A 20,664-nucleotide genomic window follows, 5' to 3' on the forward strand; every position below is an offset into this window, starting at 1 on the left:
AGACGCTATCCGCGTACGGGTCTAATTTAAACACACGTTGGCCCTTATTGTTTTTCATTTTCGTTCACATTTACTTTTTTTCCGTGTATTTATATCGAATCATTCTGTTTAATACTTTGGTTAAGTTGCTGATAACCTCTTACACTGGTAAGTCAACTTATTCATATTCAATTTTAATCTGATTGATGTCGATCATCTCATTGACGTATTATTTTTTTCTGATGACATTCCTACTATTAATTCATTTGTTCAATTGGAAAATAATAAATCATGAAATTAGAATGAACGATAGTAATTTTATCAGCTTAGAATAATCACATAATTTGTTATAAAGATCTTGAAAAAGTAGAATAAAATGATTGAGATGGTCGAACAATAATTCATTAATAGTTGACATGTCATTAAATGTGAATGCTTTCAGTCATCATTTTTTATTAAAAGAAAAAGTTCTTACGCAAAGCTGTGTAGGAATGATAGATGAATATATCATAACGATGTCAATTGAAGAAGATAAACCACAGTTTTGATTTTCATGTTCTGTTCTTCATAACAAAAGTGTCGGGTAGTGGTATAACTGTCATTTCCAAGAAAATGACAAGTGTTTAAAACGGATTTTTATCATGATTAAAATGAAGTAGAAGTGCTTATGGACTTCAGAATATTGGAATTCTTTTTGATATTAACTTGAAGTGACATATCAATTATTAATCATTTCCCTTGAATAATATTGTCACAAGAGAGTTTACCAAAAAATTATCTGTGGCTTTTTAAAACAAGTTCAAAGAAGTCGGTCATTTTTTATGATTATTGCTCGTTCGCATCTTACCTGCAGACTTTATTTAATGGCCTTCTTGTTTAAAAGCTAAAGGGTTTTTTTACATTTTTTTTTCTCCCGTTTCCGACCACTGATATATGGTCGCTTAATGTCGGATTGCGGTCATCCTTAATACTTTCTTCTATTGCGCATACATAAAAAAATGTGTATTTGTTAAAACTAGAATACAAACAAAAATAATTAAAAATATCTATAGTCTTTATAGCGGACAAAAATGCAGCCAAACTTTTTCATTAGTTTTTTCTTACAAAGAACTGGCACAGCTCCTCAATTTTGCTGTAGTTCCGGATAAAATTCCACTCATATCTACTATTTTTCCTGTACTGCAGTATTTTCGATGGAACTGATGCATTTTTAATGCATCATAAAATTTTCTGTTCCAAAAAATGAATGGTGTTGACTATTTATTCCCAGGAGTTTTGATAAAAATCTTGGACACAGTTTATCATATTAAACCATAAAATCTGTACAGAATTTAGTGATCATATTTTATCAAAGGTTTGTAAATTTTCTTTTAAATTATTACATCAAATTATTAAAGCTTTTAAAGTATTATTATAGCCATCAAGAAAATATGTACCTGTCAAATTATCTTCTTCCAACCAAATAACCTGATTCTTTACTTTGAATCACGTCCATTTTTTGATATCACTGTTCTTAAATGATAAATGTCCAAATAGTTGAGATGGAAAAAAATGAAAATGATTTAAGAGTAGAGAAATAAAAAATCTTCCATTAAAATTTATACATAATACTATTAATTTACAACATCAAATAAATTTCACTGACTACATCAATTTATTTTACACATAAATTATTATTTTTTTTTTTAGATCCACCAGCACTTTATTTACTGATCAATCATTTTTTTACATCTGCATTCACCTATTCTTTCTCCTCGCAAAGAATATTCTGAATGATAAATAAGCCATAATAAAAATCGGTGAGAAGTTGCAGATGAATTTACAGACTGATCCAACGTATATCCACATTGAGAATGACATACACGTACTTATGGGTATAAATACTCAGTACACTACCCTAGGAAAGTGTACAGCTGTCTCATACACGCATCTTAAACATATGTGACGTATAGATATGAACATTTGCTCCCGGCGCTTGAAAGCTCTTGGGAGGATGATGGACGACTCCCGTACGCCGGATATGCAGCAAAGTGCTCTTCCTTTTGCTCTCAAAGCTTGGATTACGCGAGAGAGTATTTTGCATTCTTCAATTAAGTTAGCTTGTATGCAAGAAGAATATTTCAATTATTTAAGAAAAAAAAACAAAATGTGGGATCGTTTACTTTGCGGCTTCTTTTTCAATCGTCAAGCTATAGAATTGCCACGTTATATTACAGCAAAAACAAGTGCTTCAGTTTGTTATAAGTCAAATCCATTCAGTGCTACATAAAATCACAGTCATAGACTGACAATTTATACTTCATATATCTATTTGTATTTCAATTAGATCAATATGCATCATAAAGCTGAATTATGTTTATTACACTTACATTTAATAAGTGATATTATGAACAAGTTTGTTGTAGGACGTATGGCATAATCGATCCTATATTGATTGAGTTAAAATAATAAATATCTGGTCAGTAACTAAGTCCTTGACTTGAAAACATAGAAAAAAACTTCTTTGTAGTGGAAGTTTTTTTTTTTCAATGAAAATGTTGGTGGTTGGTTGAAGAATTATGTTCTTCATTAGTGAAGTGATTTTATTTTTTTTTATTTTGTGGTAAATTGGTAATTATTTATATTATACCTAAGAGGAAATAGTTTTTTTCTTAAAACAATTAATTTTAAAGCTCATGAACTAGCTCATAAAGTAACACAATCTTGTATCTAATGTACTAAAACCAGCTGTATACCTCCGTTGAAGCATCAACACACTTATTGGGTTTATAGTTTCTTGAAGCATGTAAGACTAAAAGCAAGTAAAGCGGAAGTAGTTTCAAAATAATATTTTTGCATTTTTTGTAAAGAAAAATTCATTCTGTACAAAATAGGTATTACAGTTTTTTTTTTTTAATTCTCTTATTATATAAAGAATTCTAGTGGATTTTATGAATACTGCTAATAGTTTTTTAGATTTTTTCATTATCAAGTTCTATTATTCATGAAATAAATTAATGATAATTATTATTGTTATCAAGTATTGTCTCAAAAGTTGTGCTTATAGTTAAGACACTTTAATCAACTTTATAAAAAGCTTAGTCATCATAAATCAAAATTTTTTGTGAGCATTTTCCTTTCAGCTCTATCATATCGATTTTTATTGAAGATTTTTTTTAAAAATAATTAAATCATCTACTAATAAATCATATCGCAAATCTGTATTTGCTCATGAATGTGTAATGAGTAAATTTATTTAGAGATGAAGTGATCTATTCGTGTGAATTTTATTACTTTTAATCACGTCCTTAAACACATTCACTTAACTCAGATGTTGTTGTGGTGTTGATATGTTGATATTTTCATAAAAGTAATCAAGAAACTACAGGTATACACACAAGTAACGTAGTTTCTGAGAGATTTAATTATCTTTAACATGGTTTCTTTGAGTGCACAAATTATGCAAGTTTATTCTACAAGACATTTAATGTTATATTCAGTCTCATCAACAGTTTAGTATTAACATAAAAATTTTATTATTTAACTAAGTATAGTTATTTTTTAATTATTAATTTGTTAAATTTTTTTTAGCTCCAACAAATAAACATAAAACTTTTGGATAATGGTGATTACATCAGAACAAAGGGAATAATAGAATTGAAGCAAACAATAATTTCTCTTCCTTGTAATCATCCAAAATTTCAACAGACGACAGGGTATTCATCAATAACGTGCGAAGCCACATGATATGGGAACATGAGGGCTTTCAAACCTACATCATGACAGTGGGCATTCACTTGATCTCGAAATAAAATGAATTACTACAAGGAGGACACTCCTAAAGCTAACTCTGCTTGTTGGACCATACACTAGTTTCACATTATCAGTGTTCTTCGCTTTTACATCCACAAATTTATGTAGAAGCATTGAAATACGAGAATAAAATAAATGTGTTAGATGTGGCTTCAACGAACCATCGTACTACTGAATATTTTATCAAGCTGATGAAAATATTCAACAGTATTGACGAAAACTGCAATGCTACATCACATATTCAAATACATTTATTTCGACTCTTATGTTATATAATTAATATGATTAATTATTGGGTGCAAATTTCGACCTTATCCTTAATTTATCGTCGATTTGGTGGATAGCCATTAACCATAGTTTAGAATTGATCAGTTATTCGATGTTAATTTAAACTAAAATGTATACGAGCTCTATAAAATAATTCTACGTTCAAAGTAATGGAAATATTCCAATTTTGAGCTATTAATTTGAATAAATGAATTTGTATTCATGACTATTTGCTTAAATTTCATGGGGAATTTTCGTTAACTAATTTATTTTTGATTATTTCAATTTCCTATATAAATATCTTACTTTTACTTATTTATACAAAATTAATTAGCTTGTTAGTATTCAACTTAGTAATCACTTATTTACTCAGGAAGTGGTTGGTTCATTAAACTGGTGTACATGTATTATTTGCATTTACTTTTAGGGGAATTTCAATTTAATAAGATTTATTGATTGACCATGATGTGCAAGTCATACTGATACTTGAATCCTACACTAAATTAGAAAAACAAAATTAACAAACTCGTTTTTAATTGAAAATTATAATTTAGATGTTTAATTATTAAGAAAATTGTCTTTAGCATCGTGAAGATGATTTTATTTCTATACCTTCATAGCCTCAAGGTTCACCTTGCTTAAACATTTTCTTGTGATAAGCCATCATTGCTTCACTCTTACTACTGCTAGGTCAACTGTTTTCTGAAGCTACGATAAGACAGGTTCACATTTTGATTCAATCTCAAGTTGTTGAAGTTAATGAAGTGAAAAATTAGATTGTCTTTAAGCCATTTGTATGAAGCCAAATTATCACGTCTATATTACATTAAAATTCAATAAATTGATTCGAAAAAGATTAATTGAAGTAAATATAAAAAATTATTAAAATGTCATGGCTAATTAAAGTACTTTTGATATCACTTAGTGTATCATATTTGATATTGAATTATCATACTTACTTTTTAATTACATCTTTCATGACATCAAAGTAATCTTAATATTATTCAAACAACAACTCTAGAAAGTTTGGAAATCGTGCTTGATGGTATAAAATGAGGAAAGTAAATAACCAAGTTTATTTAAATCGAATCAAATACTTATTATGTACATAACAAATGATGAAAATACTATTGTCAGTTTTTTAAATTTACTCAAAGCATGAAACAAATTTTTGTTAGTTTCTTAACATGAAAAATTCAACTTGGAATTATGTTGATTGATATTGATTTGACTTCATTTTAAAAAGGGTTGTGGGTTTGAATTTTTTACATGATAATTAATACTCTGGAAATGAAAAGAGAAATTTAATTAAGTCGGTCAGGATAGAGAATAGTATTTATTACAGATAATGTATTTCTATTTTTATTGTGATTCATTTTCATTTGTTAAGCTGAGGTAATGAGAATATTGTTTTTCATTTAGAGTTTTATATATTCATTAATAATCATTTTTTAATTATTGTGAGAAAGTTGAAATATGTAGTTCTATGTCAGGAAGTATAAAATAATTTAGATTTGTCTACTTTTTGTCAGCAAAAAATGATGAGCTCCTGAATAGTTAAGAAATGCATTGTTTGACCGTGATGATTTAAAGTTCTACATTCAGACATTCTTCACAAGTTTCTGCACAGTTAAATTTTCTCAAAAGAAAGATTTGTTTGATTCTTCCGAAAACACTTTTATTTCGCATTATTCCTTCAAGTTCATGCTCCGATAACATATGGTTACGACAATGTCGATAATATTGTTCAAAAGTTTGTTTCTTCGACGATTTTTAGGGGTATCGGTTGGAAATCGAATTTAGATTCTGTGCTACATCTGTCTCACAGCTTTATCGTCTAGCAATTTATTTAGTCTGTCCGAAAAAGACTATCACGTGCCTTTAAACTTGGCATGGAATATAAGAAAGTATCAAATTAAATCGGAAAAACTTTCTCATAAATAAGATATAAAGCAAAGCGAAATAAATACAATTTTCATTCCTTCTTTTTTTCTTGGGTTCTCTGTCGACTTCCGGTTAATATTTCAATAGCAAAAATAACTAAAAATTGTCGTAAAGAATGAAATATACTTTAATTTTTTTTTGCTGTGATATATTTCTAGTTAAGATGAGTTTTTGTTGTGATTTATCATATTCAACTGTTGCAGATTTTCAAATTGATGAAAGAATTCTTTAAAAAATTATTAATATTCATTTCGTTTATTGTTATTGTAATGAACATTTCAACGAAATGAAAACAAGATCAACATTGTTTCTAATATGAAGAGTTCATAGGAATGTAATTTAAAGAAAATGTCATTTATTCCCTTTGATCTATGAGGTTTTAATAAACTCTATTGACACCTGACTTTATACTTTAATCTTCATTTTCTCTCTTGAATATTACATCCAATTGTTTCTCTGAAAATTTCCATTTTTTGATACATCATGAAATTATTAATTTTCTGTATTACTAAAAAAAATTGTTTTCAAAATTGTGGTTGTATCTCGTTTGAAAAATAATAATGAAAAAAGAATTTTTTGATTAAAATAAGCAATTACTTGTGACCATACATTTTTCGGTGGTACTTCTCCAAAGGCTTTCTCCATCAATAACGCTCTGATTATCTTTCTCTTTAATGAATTTTCCCTGTGGTTTGCAAAAATTGAATGAGAATTTTCCAACATGATAGAATGCTTTTAAAATCTAAAAATGAAATTACCAGAATAAATTTACCTTTTTTTTTTAACAAAATTCTGGTTATTTTATTTTTTTCTCGCCAACTGAAAACATGTAACAGGGTACCGCCCTGATCTCGTCAAAGTGCATTGTCATCTCTAGAATGGCATATTCATGAAAGCACCTGTCAATTGCTTGGTAATCACTTTAGGATATATTGCCCTATTTTACTTTACAAGTAGGATTGAATGCTCATTATGACATTTAATTAAAAATTGTCTGATGAGTATTTGACTTTATTCAAATTTCATTCAAGCATATTACCACTAAAATTAGTACATCTATTCACTAAGAGATTAGAAGCCTTTCTTACACTCTATTGTCTCAGAAATAGACGGTGAATTCTATGATACCTATTAACATGCTATAAACAAATTAATCTTGCATACATAATACCTCTTATTGAAGGTAATAATTTGTAATCAATAGCTTATTGCATTGAGTTACACAACTCTAGTAAAATGCATCAACAGAAGTGCAATTTAGAGTTTAATTGTTCCTTAATAGATTGTCACTCAAAGTTACTTTGAGTAGAATTAATTTTGTTTATCAATAATATCGATTTACAAATATGATTTAATGTTGTTATACTGAAACACGTGAATGCGTCATTATTTTTTTTTAATTTCCTTCCTCAAAGTTTGATGGGAAGTAAACAAAAAAACAAATGAGAAAAAGTAATGCAACATAAGCTTGAGGGCATATCGTGCACGTCATCAACACTTTTCTCCCCATTTATGACCACGTCCTCAAATACTTACACAGAAGATCACATTTGAGAATGTACGTTTTTTTTTGTTTTTTATTGTAAATCCAGGTTATAAGAATGACCCTTAAGCGATCGTTAGATTTATTTGATGATACTACATTTTTTTATTAACATCAATTCTCTCTAGATGAGACACTATTGGCAGCTAGATAAATGCGGAAATATTTTCAACACCCTTGAGGTATCTGTAAGAGACAATAACGCACATAAAATCTTGTACTTGGGGCAGTCATACTATCCCCTTATTTCTCTCAAAGTATTACTTGCACCTCCGCATGTGTAGAGTCAAATTATGTAAATCCACACGGAACCTCTGGAGTATTATCTTAGTGGCAAATCCTGGATTTGAGGGGAGACACTAACGTATCGCAAGGACTCGTTGAATGTTTAAAGGTGCCACACTGTTGGATTACAATGATAAAGAAAGTGGATACAAAGTCTTTCCCTTACTCTTTCCTTCATTTTGTCTGTGATAGAAAAAAATTAAAAAATCTACTTTATTTTTAAAAATTAAATTTTTCTAGCTTTTATCCGGCTGAAAATCCCATCAAATGAAATTGCTATTCATTTTGTTGGTTGTTGAAAAATGGAGTAAAATTAGATTACCATGAATTGGAATGAATAAAAATGAATAGTTAAATATTATTATATGCAATTTTTATTTTGGAAAAATGCAATTTATTTAAACATCATTTGCTAGTTAGATACATCTGTCCATTAATATTGCTGAACAGAACAATATTCATTGATAAACTGATCTCATCAATCAACAGACAAAAAAACTTTCACACTTATTTCAGTGAATGTTAAGAGAAAATGTCCATTCAGGTATATCTAGATTTGATGTACATCTAGAAATATTCTCACTATAATGGATATAAATATAGAAAAGCTTTTTATTATAAATCTAATGCTTGGAGATAGGAAGAATCATCCCATTTACTACATCACTCAGCAATCATTCACTGCATTTTATGATTATTTGATCTTTTTTTTTTTTTCAAGATACTTATTCAGCATAAATTCACTTCTTGATTATTAAAAGCTTCAATTATCAACAAGAATCACATTTAAAAATTGAAATAACATTTTTTTTTTTCCAATGTAAAGAAATAAAAACATGAAACCTGCTACATCTCAATGTATGTGCAATTGTAAAGAACATTTTATTGTCATTCTTCACTCTTATCTCACATATAACAGCTCTTGATTTGTTCAGCATTTGACGATGTCATAAAATATTCTGACATATAAGAGCATAATTTTTTTATTTTTCATCTTCTTTCTACAATAAAGATAAGAGCTTTCGTTATTGTTATAGTTAAATTTAAACTTTTTTCTACATTGTTTGATATCAAATGATAACGTAATATAATCTGCAGTTTCAGAAACAATTTTTTCAATTTCAGAATTGGATCCGTGAAAATTGCCCATTGTGGAGGGCGATAAAAGGCGAACGAGGCATCGTCATGTCACTGCAGCACCGATTAGAGTTCAGGTAACCGGAAATGGTGAGTTCAATGAAATATAGGAATACCAGCTGTCTAAGTTACAGAATCGTTGATCAAATTGACTGCATTTATAGACAGAGACATTTGATAGTTGATATTTACTTTGTTATCCTAAATCTTATTTGAAATAAAACTTAATTTGGATCAGATTAAGCAGTGATTAATTTTATTGTGTTTTCTAGTATCTTGATAGTCATTTCATCTAGCAGGATTTTGAAAACACAGTAAAATTAATTACTATAAATAAAAATAAAACTATTAGAGAAGATAAGTGTTCTGATAATACTGACCAGGAGCAAACTTACTCTCTAGATGTGGAGAAATAACTATGATGAATAAATATTATTGTATTTTATTGTGAACATAATAGTAAAAAGATTCTTTTTAATCATTTTAAATCATAACTTCTTTATTACTTTTTTATTTTCAAAAATAATGAGTTTGAATTTTTTTTGTTAGATATAGAAATTCAAGTCTTGATTCAATCTCTGCTCATACCATCCTATCTATCAGATTTAAACATGTTTTTATTTATTTATATTCAAATTAATTTTTATCTGAACTTATTTGTCAGTTACTTTGATCCAATAATATGCATTTAAAATTATAAAATTTGTGTCTCAACACTATTTTATTTATAAATAACTACAGTTGTTATTTATAAAGTTGTATAGTATATGATAGAAACAATTGTTTGATTCAATAAGAAAATTAAATGATTAAAATATCATATGAGAAAAATACTCTTAGTTGTAAGCCATACGTGAAATTGGAAAGAAAAGTTTAATTAACAGTGGTTTTAAGTACAAAAAAGTTCGAGTTTATTCACAAGACCGTTTGACTTTTATTTATTTCCCAACAAAACTTAACCACTGTAATAAAAAATAAAATTGGTGAAGAAAAATTCTTGAAACTCCAACTGGATCTAATTGGTATGTCAACATCTTTATATTTAGTCCTGCTTAATTTGTGTTGTTTCAGGGAACGTGACAAAGATTGAATTGGAGCTAGAAGAGGCTCCGAATGGAAGGGAAGACAAGCTTCCCACCATTCTCGTTGGTTCAATGTCGTCGGAATTGGATTCTACAGCTGAAATAAATTCCACTTATCCAGGACGTAAGTGTCTAGTCCAAGGACCTAAATAGATAAAGCTACGCCTATTCTATTACACTGAATCTGTCAGACCTTCATCTTTGATTAGTTGGAAAAATGTTATTTATCTGATGAAAATTATTTCTCTAGATTGATTTCTAAATCGAACCTCTATATCACGTTCTTCTACACCATCATCTTCACTTTACCTAGTCATTTCAGATTTTAATTACCGATAAAGTATAAAATGACGTTTAATACGATCATTCAATAAATACAAAATTAAATATAAATTGTATAGCTTTTTAATAAAAGCTTTCATTATAATTTTATTTTCTGATTTTAGTATCCTTAAACTTATTCTTTATGAGCATTCGAGGCCACACAAACTTAATGACGTGAGTTTTATAACCATTAGGTCATTCATGTGTAATCGTTCCCAGTTAAATTATTGCTATTATTATTATTATCATCATCGTTATCTTAATCTTAACGTTGTGGATATTCGCATTTACGATTAATATTTGTTTTGCGACAGAAATGAATTTTTTAACAACAATACACCAATCTGACTATATACAGTCATAAACTTTAGATCCGATCTTTCCAAGCATGATGAAATTTATCTTCAGTATGCCCTCGGAGAAAATATTTTCTACCACATTCAATCAATGGACCTTTTCTCCTTGGAAAATTGTATTTCTTTTATATATATATATTTTTAAGGTATTTCAAAAGAAGCTTTTTTTTTATATTCATTGTTATTTTTTAACTTTAATCAGGTTTTCCGCGACCTGGTGGGATCGTTGTGCGAGCAGAAGAAGCATTTATTGTTATCTTTGTTCTGCTACTTTGGGTTGCTGCCATTGCTCTTTTTTTCAATCGTTGGGGTAAGATTCGGATGTTGGAACCCTATCAGCCAAAATTCCAACAACAGCATCGTAGTAGCTGTGCAATTGTTGATTCAACGCCGGTAAGTGCTGTTACTTGTTTCTCTAACGCTTTAGTATTGCTATTACTAGACAAAGAAAAACAAAAGTGATATGTATCTCTAGGATACGTCTATCCATTAACCCACATGTTTCTGACGTTTAGCTGATAAGAGGTGCATTCAGTGTACGATGTGTAGGAGCTGACAGATCTCGAATTGTATTCAATTCAATCGATTTCATTTAAATTTCAAAACGAAAATCAATTACTATTTATCTCGTATATTCAAATAGAATTTTATAGCTTCCTGTTAGTTGTTTTCTGGTGATTGAAATTGGTACAAAATGAAAACGAAAAAGCACGAAAGTTTATGGAAAAACAAATTAACAAACAGTTGATAAGGAAACAAAATAATTGTGATCTTTTTGTTAGTGATATTATAAAGGTTTTTTTTGAAATTAAACTATTTTAGCCTTTTCTAAAATGCACTTGTTTTTAGGTTTAACAATAAAAGTTTCATTACTTCAAGTCGTCGTTAAAGCAGTTACTGTTGAAAGAGTGATTAGTAGAATGTACTCAGTTTAATGTGGTGAATGTGTTTCTAGTTTATGGGGTTTTCTCATTATTTTGATAAGAATTTAAACATTTTTATTTAAGATGAACATTCATTGGCAATAAATCAATGAAGGAAATCGTTGGAGTTTAATTTTAAAAAATTATCTAGGTTATAAAAATACTGTTGGACTCTTTTCTAACTAAAAATGCTTCAAAACATGACATCATACTGTTTCAAAATTTTCCCTTGACTCTGATCAAAGAAATTTCTCTTTTTGAATTTTTATCATCAGTGTTTCTGAATGTGAGATAACAGTAACAATTGTAATTATTCTACAATATAATCAAAAAATAAATTGTCATTTTTTTATTCATTTATTTTTTTTACTACTTTAATTGAAAAAAAGTTACAAAGTCTCATTTGTCTATGGGATAAATTTTTTTGTTGAAAACAATAGATTCACAGTGTAACAGTTCTAAAGATCAGTTCATTGATATTCTCAACACAATGCTTATTCTGAACAAAATACTCTAGGTCAGTGGTTCTGGCATGGAAATATTCTAGACACACATACACAAAGTTATGTAACTCCCGATAAGAATTATTCAAAAATCAAAGTGTTATAAAATATTGTTAATAAAATTATCTCTGGGTTAACTGAAAGGACTTGTTCAATGTCATTACACTAATGGATATGCCCACAATTTTCTATAATTGCAAATACATATAACCCTGGACCCTAAACATGCTATCAATCAATATATTGATATTCTATAATAAAATTTTAAATGTGTAACAAAAGGTAATTTTTTCCCACATTTTTATTAAAATAGTTATTTTAAAAAATTTCTGTAAATAATTCTAATAATATATATTATCATTCAATTTTTATTGATTCATTTTATCAGAAGCATAACAAATACATATTATGTTGTAATTATTCTAAATTGGATTAAACAATTGGATTACTGTGAATATCTTAACAATCAATAAATACTCAAAGTAAAAATTTAAAAAAATATACGAAAATAAAAGTTTCAATTTTTATTACAGATAATACTCAACTCCTAAATTCCATGTTTGGATATTTTATTAGAAAGATTATCTTAATGATCAAGCACACTTTTTATACTGATCAAATATTCTGTCTAGAATATTTAGTTATCGAGCACCAAGTCTATAACAGTTAGCCACGCCATCAAACATTGAAATAAATCATTCCTCTAATGTTCCACAATATTTTCCTGTCGACTTAATTTTAATTAAATTAATTAATCCATCAAGAAATGTTTTATTCTTATTTTACAACTTTGTTTTTTTTTTTTTTTTAAATAAATTCTTCCCTCAGTGCTTGAAAATTAAATGAAAATAGTCACGCATAAATTATAATAGCAGATTCCTGATTTAAATCCTTTGTGTCTGCTTTTTTTCTTTTTCAATTGCTATGGATTCAACTGTAATAGCTAAGATAGTAGGAGAGATAATAAGTTTTACTTTGGTCGAGCAGTAGCTTCAGCCGTCCGAATGTTAATCCAATTCCCATGCAAATCCATGTGGTATCCAGACAGAGGTATTCAATTGCTGCGGACATTGCAGATCCAAAAGCAAACGGCTGAAAATATCTGAGCTTCTATACATACATATATACGAATACTCATCCTTCCATTCGTGCCTTAACTTCATGCAATTTCGTATCTGTCAGAGAAATAGAATTTATCATCACGTTTTTTTCTTCTATTTTAGCCTTTCATTCTTGCTGCAAATTTTCTTACGATTATTTTCGCTGAATGTTAAATTCATAGGATGTAACTGTAGTCTAGTGTTATACTGTGAGTTTTTTCATAAATTGTCACAAGATTTTTTGGAATTTCATTTCAACTTATTGCTATCAATATTTTTTAAGTTTTATTGAAGAATAAAAAGTTAAGAAGTTGTTAGTGAATTGAAAGCATGACTGAAATATTAAGTTTATGATGATAAATTTTGAATACTAAATGTTAGAGTTAGAAATATGATAACTACAAAAACAAGTTTTTTTGTGAAATGAGAAATATAATTTCTGCTAAATTACCCTTGTCTAAAAGGCTTTTTTCTTTGATAGTAATAAAAATAAATTGCTGTAGACAACATTTGAACATTTTACGTGTTAGAGTTTTTTTTTAACAGGATTTTTTATTTTTTTGTTATCAGTAAATAACAATTTCAGAGTTCTGATTTGATCAGGGGTATGTATCTCGAGACAATAGCAGTAAAAATTTTATTCATAGTCTACAAAGTTGCCAAATTTTTTTATTTAGCAATTTTAAAAGCTTTATTTTTTTAATCATTGATATTTTTTCATTAAAACAAGTTTTTTATTTATTTATTTAGAAAAAAGACATCAATACAAAACAAACCAAGAACAAAAAAGGAGAGACAATAAAAAAAAGTTTCTCTCAAGATGACTTGAGTGAGTGTGTAAGTCTTAAATGAATATTTATAGTGTATTTCTTTGATTTGTTTTATTTTGATTAAAGAAAAAAATAAACTGACGTTGGTTTTAAATAAAACTTTTTGTATTTTTATTTTCAGAATCAGAAAATATTAACTAAATTCCAAAATGATTTATCTCTTGCTTGGAATAGCATATCAATTCTTTTGAGAAATTAACATTCATCATTTTTTTATTTGTTTATCTATTGGTGCATTCACTCTTCATTAATCCAGGAGTCAATCTGAAAAGCAATAACTTGGATGAAACAAAAATAATCTGAAACTCGTTATTTAAAAATAATAAAACATTATTATTCTCTTTTTATTTTTGTTTTCATAATATCAAACTAAAGTTTATTTTTCATGAAGATATTCGTTTTGTTCATGAACATCAAAGCTTAACAGTGACAACTATCGCTATTTACTTACCAGCATGATTAACACATAATTCAAGAGTACACGTTAGAGCCGATGTCTCGATAAAAACTTGGAGACCACATGTACAGGATTCTAAGTAGAATTTATTGATGTTGTAAGTCGGCCAGCTATTTTCCTTCCTTGCTGTTTCATTTCTCAACTCATCTAGACTATGTGTTGGTGAACGATAAAAGGCACCAAGTACTATGAATATATTCTCAAGCCAATCTATCAGCTAATTTTTTTATAAATACTCCTAGCTATTTAATTTTTGTAGATATAATTTTTGGCCACATAAATTCTGCAGTAGTACTGCAGAGGAATATACTAACGACAGAGAATTTAGCTCATAAATATTTTTGCATACATTTTTTGTCCAAGAGCATAGCTAAAAGTGAAAATATATGTATGTTTGTAGTAGCAATATCTGCTAGGAGAGGATTAACTTGGTGGTGAAGTAGTGAAAACATTGTGGTTCTTCCTGAAACTACGAACGTTCCTATCTCTTAAGTAGTAACTCAAAGAGAACTAGGTGTTACTAAAGCATAGAGTTGATGCTTTACATTTGTTAGTCTTCAAATATCATATTAATCAAATTAATTTTAGCTTTCATAAAGTCTGTAAACTAATCACAACTTATAAGTTAATATTCAGACCAAACAAACTTTCAAATGTTCGTTAAACCACTAATATGTATGAATGTTTAGTAGTAACTTAATGAATCAACAAACATCCTGATTCAATGAATAGCAATATTTTTAAATAAATATTCAATCAAACTTTTGTTTGCTGATGACGACAGAATATCTGGTACGCATTCAGTCTTCTGAATCGAGAAAGTGCAGTGTAGAGTAGCAGTGGTTAACCATAGTATATGATACTACCTATCCATATCCACCTGGAACTCATTTATCTTTAGCTTCTTCTCTCTCACTCTTTGGTAGAGATTTTATTCAACCACTGATTCAAATTCTCCCTTGTATGGACAATGATACATTTTATCATTTTGATTCACAATAAATAAGCACCAAATTGATTTTCACATGATAATTCATATCTCACTAACATATCCCTCTTCATAATTCATCCTACTGTCGATAATACTTAATGGCCAATGGCACTATCATTCATTGTTGAACTGCTTCTATAAATTTTTCGACACATGACTGTCACAATTTATGATACTTGAACGTGTGCGTTGAAGTAAATGTGAGGAAGTTTGAATGAGAAGCGAAAGAGTTTTTAAAAAAATGAATTGATGTACGTCTATTTATTTTTTTTTGCAGCTTTATTTTAAATGTACAAGGATGAAAGGATGCTTGAGTGACATCATCATCAAAAATAGCTGACATGTTTTTGAACAGCACTACAGTTTCTCGTTACGGTTTGCACAAATATATACCTAAAGTAATAAAGTAATAGATTTCACCCGTCAAAATGTTGTCGTTATGTTAAATGCCTTTGAGATGTTATTCCCTACATCGAGTATTCTAGAACTGCTCTATTTCATCTGGTTTTAGCACCTAAATGGACACGAGTTGGTCATGATAATCTAAATAGGAGAATTATGTTTGCAGCTTAGTCATGAGAATTTAAATCGCGTTGAAGATATTATCAAAGCTATTGAAGATAACAAACGACGAGTTTATTGTCCCTCAGTGCTAGTTATACGCCCAAGGCAACTTCATTCATGTCTCAGTTCAATCAACTGAAGCTCCTTCGTTGCTTCTCTTTGACACTTGATCAATAAATCGTGATTGAGGATTCGTCAAATATTTTGTAAGAGTCTTGGAAATTGAGTATCATGAATTTTACATTTCATGTCAATTCCATGTTTCAAATAATTAAAATTTATCTAAATTTAGTAATATTAAATATGAGGTACATTTAGGATAATTGAATGTTTCATTTTTAAATTAGACATTGTTTATAAAAATGATACGTCAAAGCTTTGTATGAGAATTTGAAGTTTTTCAAATAGTTTAATTTCAAATTTTAGATTAGTTTCATTTCAAAAAAAAAAAAAAACAAATATGTAACATACCTACTGGGATTTAAAGGTTTTCGAATTTAAAATAGAATAGATTACTTCATAAAAACAAATTTAATTTTTTTCTGTAACTAGATGGAGTACCTGAGATTTTTTTATACTTCTATCATAATTCAACTTTATTTTAGAGGAGTTTTGTTAGAATGGGAAATAGTTTTCTTGAGAAAAAAAATTAAAAGAATGACTGTAAAAAAAAATTCGGAACTTTTAATGATTATCAGACAGTTATGTGGCTATAGAAGAGAAGCAAATATAAATAAATTGAAAGGCATCTTGAAAGTTGAATTTCTATACATTGAAGTCATCATTAAAGTTTTTATTGTTGGTGATGATGGTGTTTAGAGCTTAAGAAGTGCTTTGAAAAATTTTGAAAAACTTTTGAGAAACTTTAAAAGTTTATATAATCGATTTAATTATTCAAAAGTTAAAAAAGTAATTCACTTCTTCATTTTACCAGATCATTAGTAATATTTAACTGGCATTTTTATTTCTTAAACATCACTGAGCAATAAAATAAAAGCTTTACTTCTCTTCAAATGTGTAGTTGAGTATGTAATAAAATTGATGGCTTCTAAATAATCCTAAATATTAAACAATTTGCAACAATTTTGAAAATCATAAAATTAAAAAGAAACTAACTTTGGACTAGTTTATCAAAATAAGAATGTAAAAATTTTGAAAATTGTTCCTTTTTAAATATCTATTGCTATCATTTTTCAACAAGTTGTTTGAGATCTGTCTCGCTTGAAATATTTATCGCATCAAACAAATATTATTAGCTTTTCTATTTTGGTTGACTATTGATAAATATAAAGCTCATTAGAAAATAGTAACACGTCAGTATGATTGTCAGGTTGATGTTAAAGTAACTATAGAATTACAGTTGATTGACAGATCATGGTTCAAAGACCCATGCAGTGTATAACTATCCTGATATAAACAGACTGACTTATTGGTGTTCCAGTTACGCACGTGTTCAAAAATTAACATCCCATGTGCTGATCACTTGCAATACCAAGCAATCGGTCGTCCACGTCAAAATAGCGTCTTCCTGGATTCAGGTGCTTCGCTATTAGCTCATGATGGAAACTTTCCACGGCGTACCAAGAGTGCATTTGATCTTCAATCATTGGTCCAAGCTGAAAACACAACTCAAGAGCCAGCACGAGTTGAAGAAGAGGAAATAGAAGAGGATCAACCGGTGATGAATCTCAAGTCATTCAACGATTACCCCAAGCTCTCGAGGTCATTTCAACGGGAACGAGGAATGAGTATCTGTCAGTTTGATAGAACTGATGTACTTGTTAAACCACTGCAACGTGAAAGGGGTATGAGCATTTGCCACTTTGATAGAATGGATGTTCTTGCTTACCCTTTACAGAGAGACAAAGGAATGAGCATTTGTCACTTCGATCGAATGGATGTTCTTTCACGGCCACTTTGTCGTGGTAGTCGTTCCAACATCTTCACCAATGCTGAAAAACTTGAAGCATTGGGCAGATCTACGTACCATCGTGATAGTCGAACAAGCATTGGAAATGCTGAAGGTTCTTTGAAATTTCTTCATCAACGAGCCAAGGAATTCCGGCCAACTCTCACCAATTCCGATAGAACTGAATCTGTGCGGCGAAATTCCGCAACAATGCGAGAACGTCCTAGTATATCACCCTGCGATCGACCCTCTTGCAGTAAAACACCCGATGGTGTGCTTGGCTATAAAGCGACTTGCGTGTAATTTGTCTGGTGATTTTTCTTGCGCACCACTGGTCTCTTCCTGCTGTATTTTTTATGACAGCATGAGTGTGTTTAACGACTGAGTAGTGGCCAAAATTTTTTATGCTGAAAAATTCATTATTTTTATCTTCAGGATATTTATTATAACAACTATTTAATTTTTTTTTAATAAGAAAGCTGGTGGTGTTAATTTAATGATTAATGATATTGTTTTGAATAAAGGGGAGAAAAAGGGTCATTATCATTATTTATGATGTTAAAGCTATCATGATTGTTAGTGATCTAGACATGCAATATCTGCATTTTATTTCATACTAAATAAGTTAAAAAGCTAAATATATTTTTTTAATAATAAGAAATAATAAATGATAAATACTCAAAGTATGTTTCCTTATTTCTTGTAATTAATTTTCAACATCATTTTAAATCATGTTTTTATTCAAATATCATTTTTAATTGAAATATCTTCTCACACTAATATTTTAAATAAATATAAAGAAAGTTAATAATTGAAATTTTGTATCAATATGTATCAGAAAAGGGTATAATTATTTCTTGTCGATGAAAATAGTTAAGTTAAAGAAAATAATTCTTGAAATCTATTTTTATACGGCCGAGAAATATTTTTATGAGCCCTCGGTTGATAAAAATATTTAAATGGTAAAAAACAAAAATAATATAACATTAAGCTAATAAATCAAATCTAATATGTAATGCAAATTAAATAGGCAAAGTTTTTTTTAACATACTTTTAAGTAGAAAGTTTCAAACTAACTTTACACACACAAAAGATGACTCTTGAAGAAAATTTAGCAAAGGTAGAACTTTTACCAGAAAATTTCTCTGTGTGATCATTTAATTGGATTCGATATTTCTTACAAAAAAAAAATTAAGATTTTAATTATGCCCATAAGATACTTAAAAAAATACTTAAAATACTTATGTACTTATAAGTATATTATACTTACGAACTTCACGACTTTGAACTTTATTTTATCTAATGGTCGTCTAGAATTTTTCCAATCTGTAGTCCTACTTATTCAAAGTGTAATCAAATAAATTCCGATTCCTCCGCATATCTTGTATAATGATATAACTCATGTATTTATGTAGACAGATAGTGTATAATATGATAGGTTTAAACCACTCAACGAATTTTATTGCTGAATAATCGTAATAATCTCAATTATTTATTTCAAAGTCTTTAAAAATATAAGCAAGTACAGCAGAACTTTTTTTTTTTTTATTAATTTTCACATTTTCTATTTCATACGTAATTTCTCATTTAAGAGAAACAAATTGACATTAAATGCTCTCTCTCTCATGAAATCCTTAATTTTTAAAACTGGTAATCTTGCTGATTAAATTAAAAAAAGCTCTGCTGTGCTATTTAATGATAATATATTGTAAATCGATATTGAAAGTAATGTTCGATATTTCGAAAGTCCAGATTATTTTTTTACGTGACACAAAAAATGATAAAAGCTGTTTATGAATTACTGTGTAAATATATATGACATGACACTTGAATGTACAGACCCTTTCCAGTTGAGATGACAAGTAGTAGCAATGAACCTTTTCGAAATGTCATATATTACTTTCTGGATTTAATTAGGTAATTAACAAGTTAAGTAGTCTTATTGTATACTATATAATATAATTTATAAAGTACTAAGTATAATAAATGAAGACTTCGTTGATCGAAGTTTGATAAATATAATTATCAGACCAAAATATTTAGATTTTTAAAATTACAATTTTATCTTGTAACTTTTGGAACGATCGTGATTCAACATGATCGATTGGAATATGGGACCTTCTGTTATTCACTGGGTATAAGGAATATAGTCATGAAAACTTATCCACACCACTTCTATAATAGCATTAAATTTTTCATTGTTATAATAATAATAAATAAATAAATATAGTACCTGTATTCAATGGCGATGTCTACTCAATATTAACCGTTCGTTAGACTGCTAGAGAATAATATGTGATAGGAACATTTCAGTTGAAAAGTTCCTTTGCTGAGAAAAAAAATTATTTCAACTAAACAAAAATCAGTTTTGTTTACTTCAAATTCATGCTTTTATAGCTATATTAATTTGAATAAATAAATTAAAGTAATTTTTGAAAAAAATATTAGACTCTTAATAAATAGAATAATTTTAGATAAATTTATTATCTTTGCTGATCAAAAAAAAAAAAACAAATAGTTTTGGTTGAGATAATATTTTTTCTTAATATTATTAATGAAATAAATGTTTTTTGTTTTATCTAATATACTAATAAATAAATGTAACAAAGGTTCGATTGTGAACAAAAAATAATCTAAGATTTATGTCAATGAGTGTGATTATACTTCTAATTGCCAAT

At 28.4% G+C, this 20,664-nt stretch overlaps 1 protein-coding gene across 1 annotated transcript; it reads left to right on the forward strand.

The window, feature by feature from the left end:
* Positions 1-8: 8 nt before the first annotated feature.
* On the forward strand, positions 9-20,423 carry LOC118073238 (uncharacterized). The gene is made up of 5 exons (XM_035093615.1): positions 9-147; positions 8,936-9,037; positions 10,019-10,153; positions 10,912-11,102; positions 17,519-20,423. Exons 3-5 carry the CDS (start codon positions 10,102-10,104, stop codon positions 18,287-18,289), a joined length of 1,014 nt encoding a protein of 337 aa, XP_034949506.1. The 5' UTR covers positions 9-147; positions 8,936-9,037; positions 10,019-10,101; the 3' UTR covers positions 18,290-20,423.
* Positions 20,424-20,664: the final 241 nt, after the last annotated feature.

The sequence above is a fragment of the Chelonus insularis genome, unplaced genomic scaffold, assembly GCF_013357705.1.
Source record: "Chelonus insularis isolate UGA/USDA-ARS -01 unplaced genomic scaffold, ASM1335770v1 scaffold_277_pilon, whole genome shotgun sequence".
Lineage (NCBI taxonomy): Eukaryota > Metazoa > Arthropoda > Insecta > Hymenoptera > Braconidae > Chelonus > Chelonus insularis.

Excerpts from the sequence above, each read along its gene's own strand:
- LOC118073238 (XM_035093615.1), top strand. The coding sequence starts at position 10,102 with ATGTCGTCGGAATTGGATTCTACAGCTGAAATAAATTCCACTTATCCA. Across the intron at positions 10,154-10,911 it reads AAATTCCACTTATCCAGGAC|GTTTTCCGCGACCTGGTGGG; the intron begins GTAAGTGTCTAG and ends AACTTTAATCAG. Across the intron at positions 11,103-17,518 it reads CAATTGTTGATTCAACGCCG|TTACGCACGTGTTCAAAAAT; the intron begins GTAAGTGCTGTT and ends TTGGTGTTCCAG.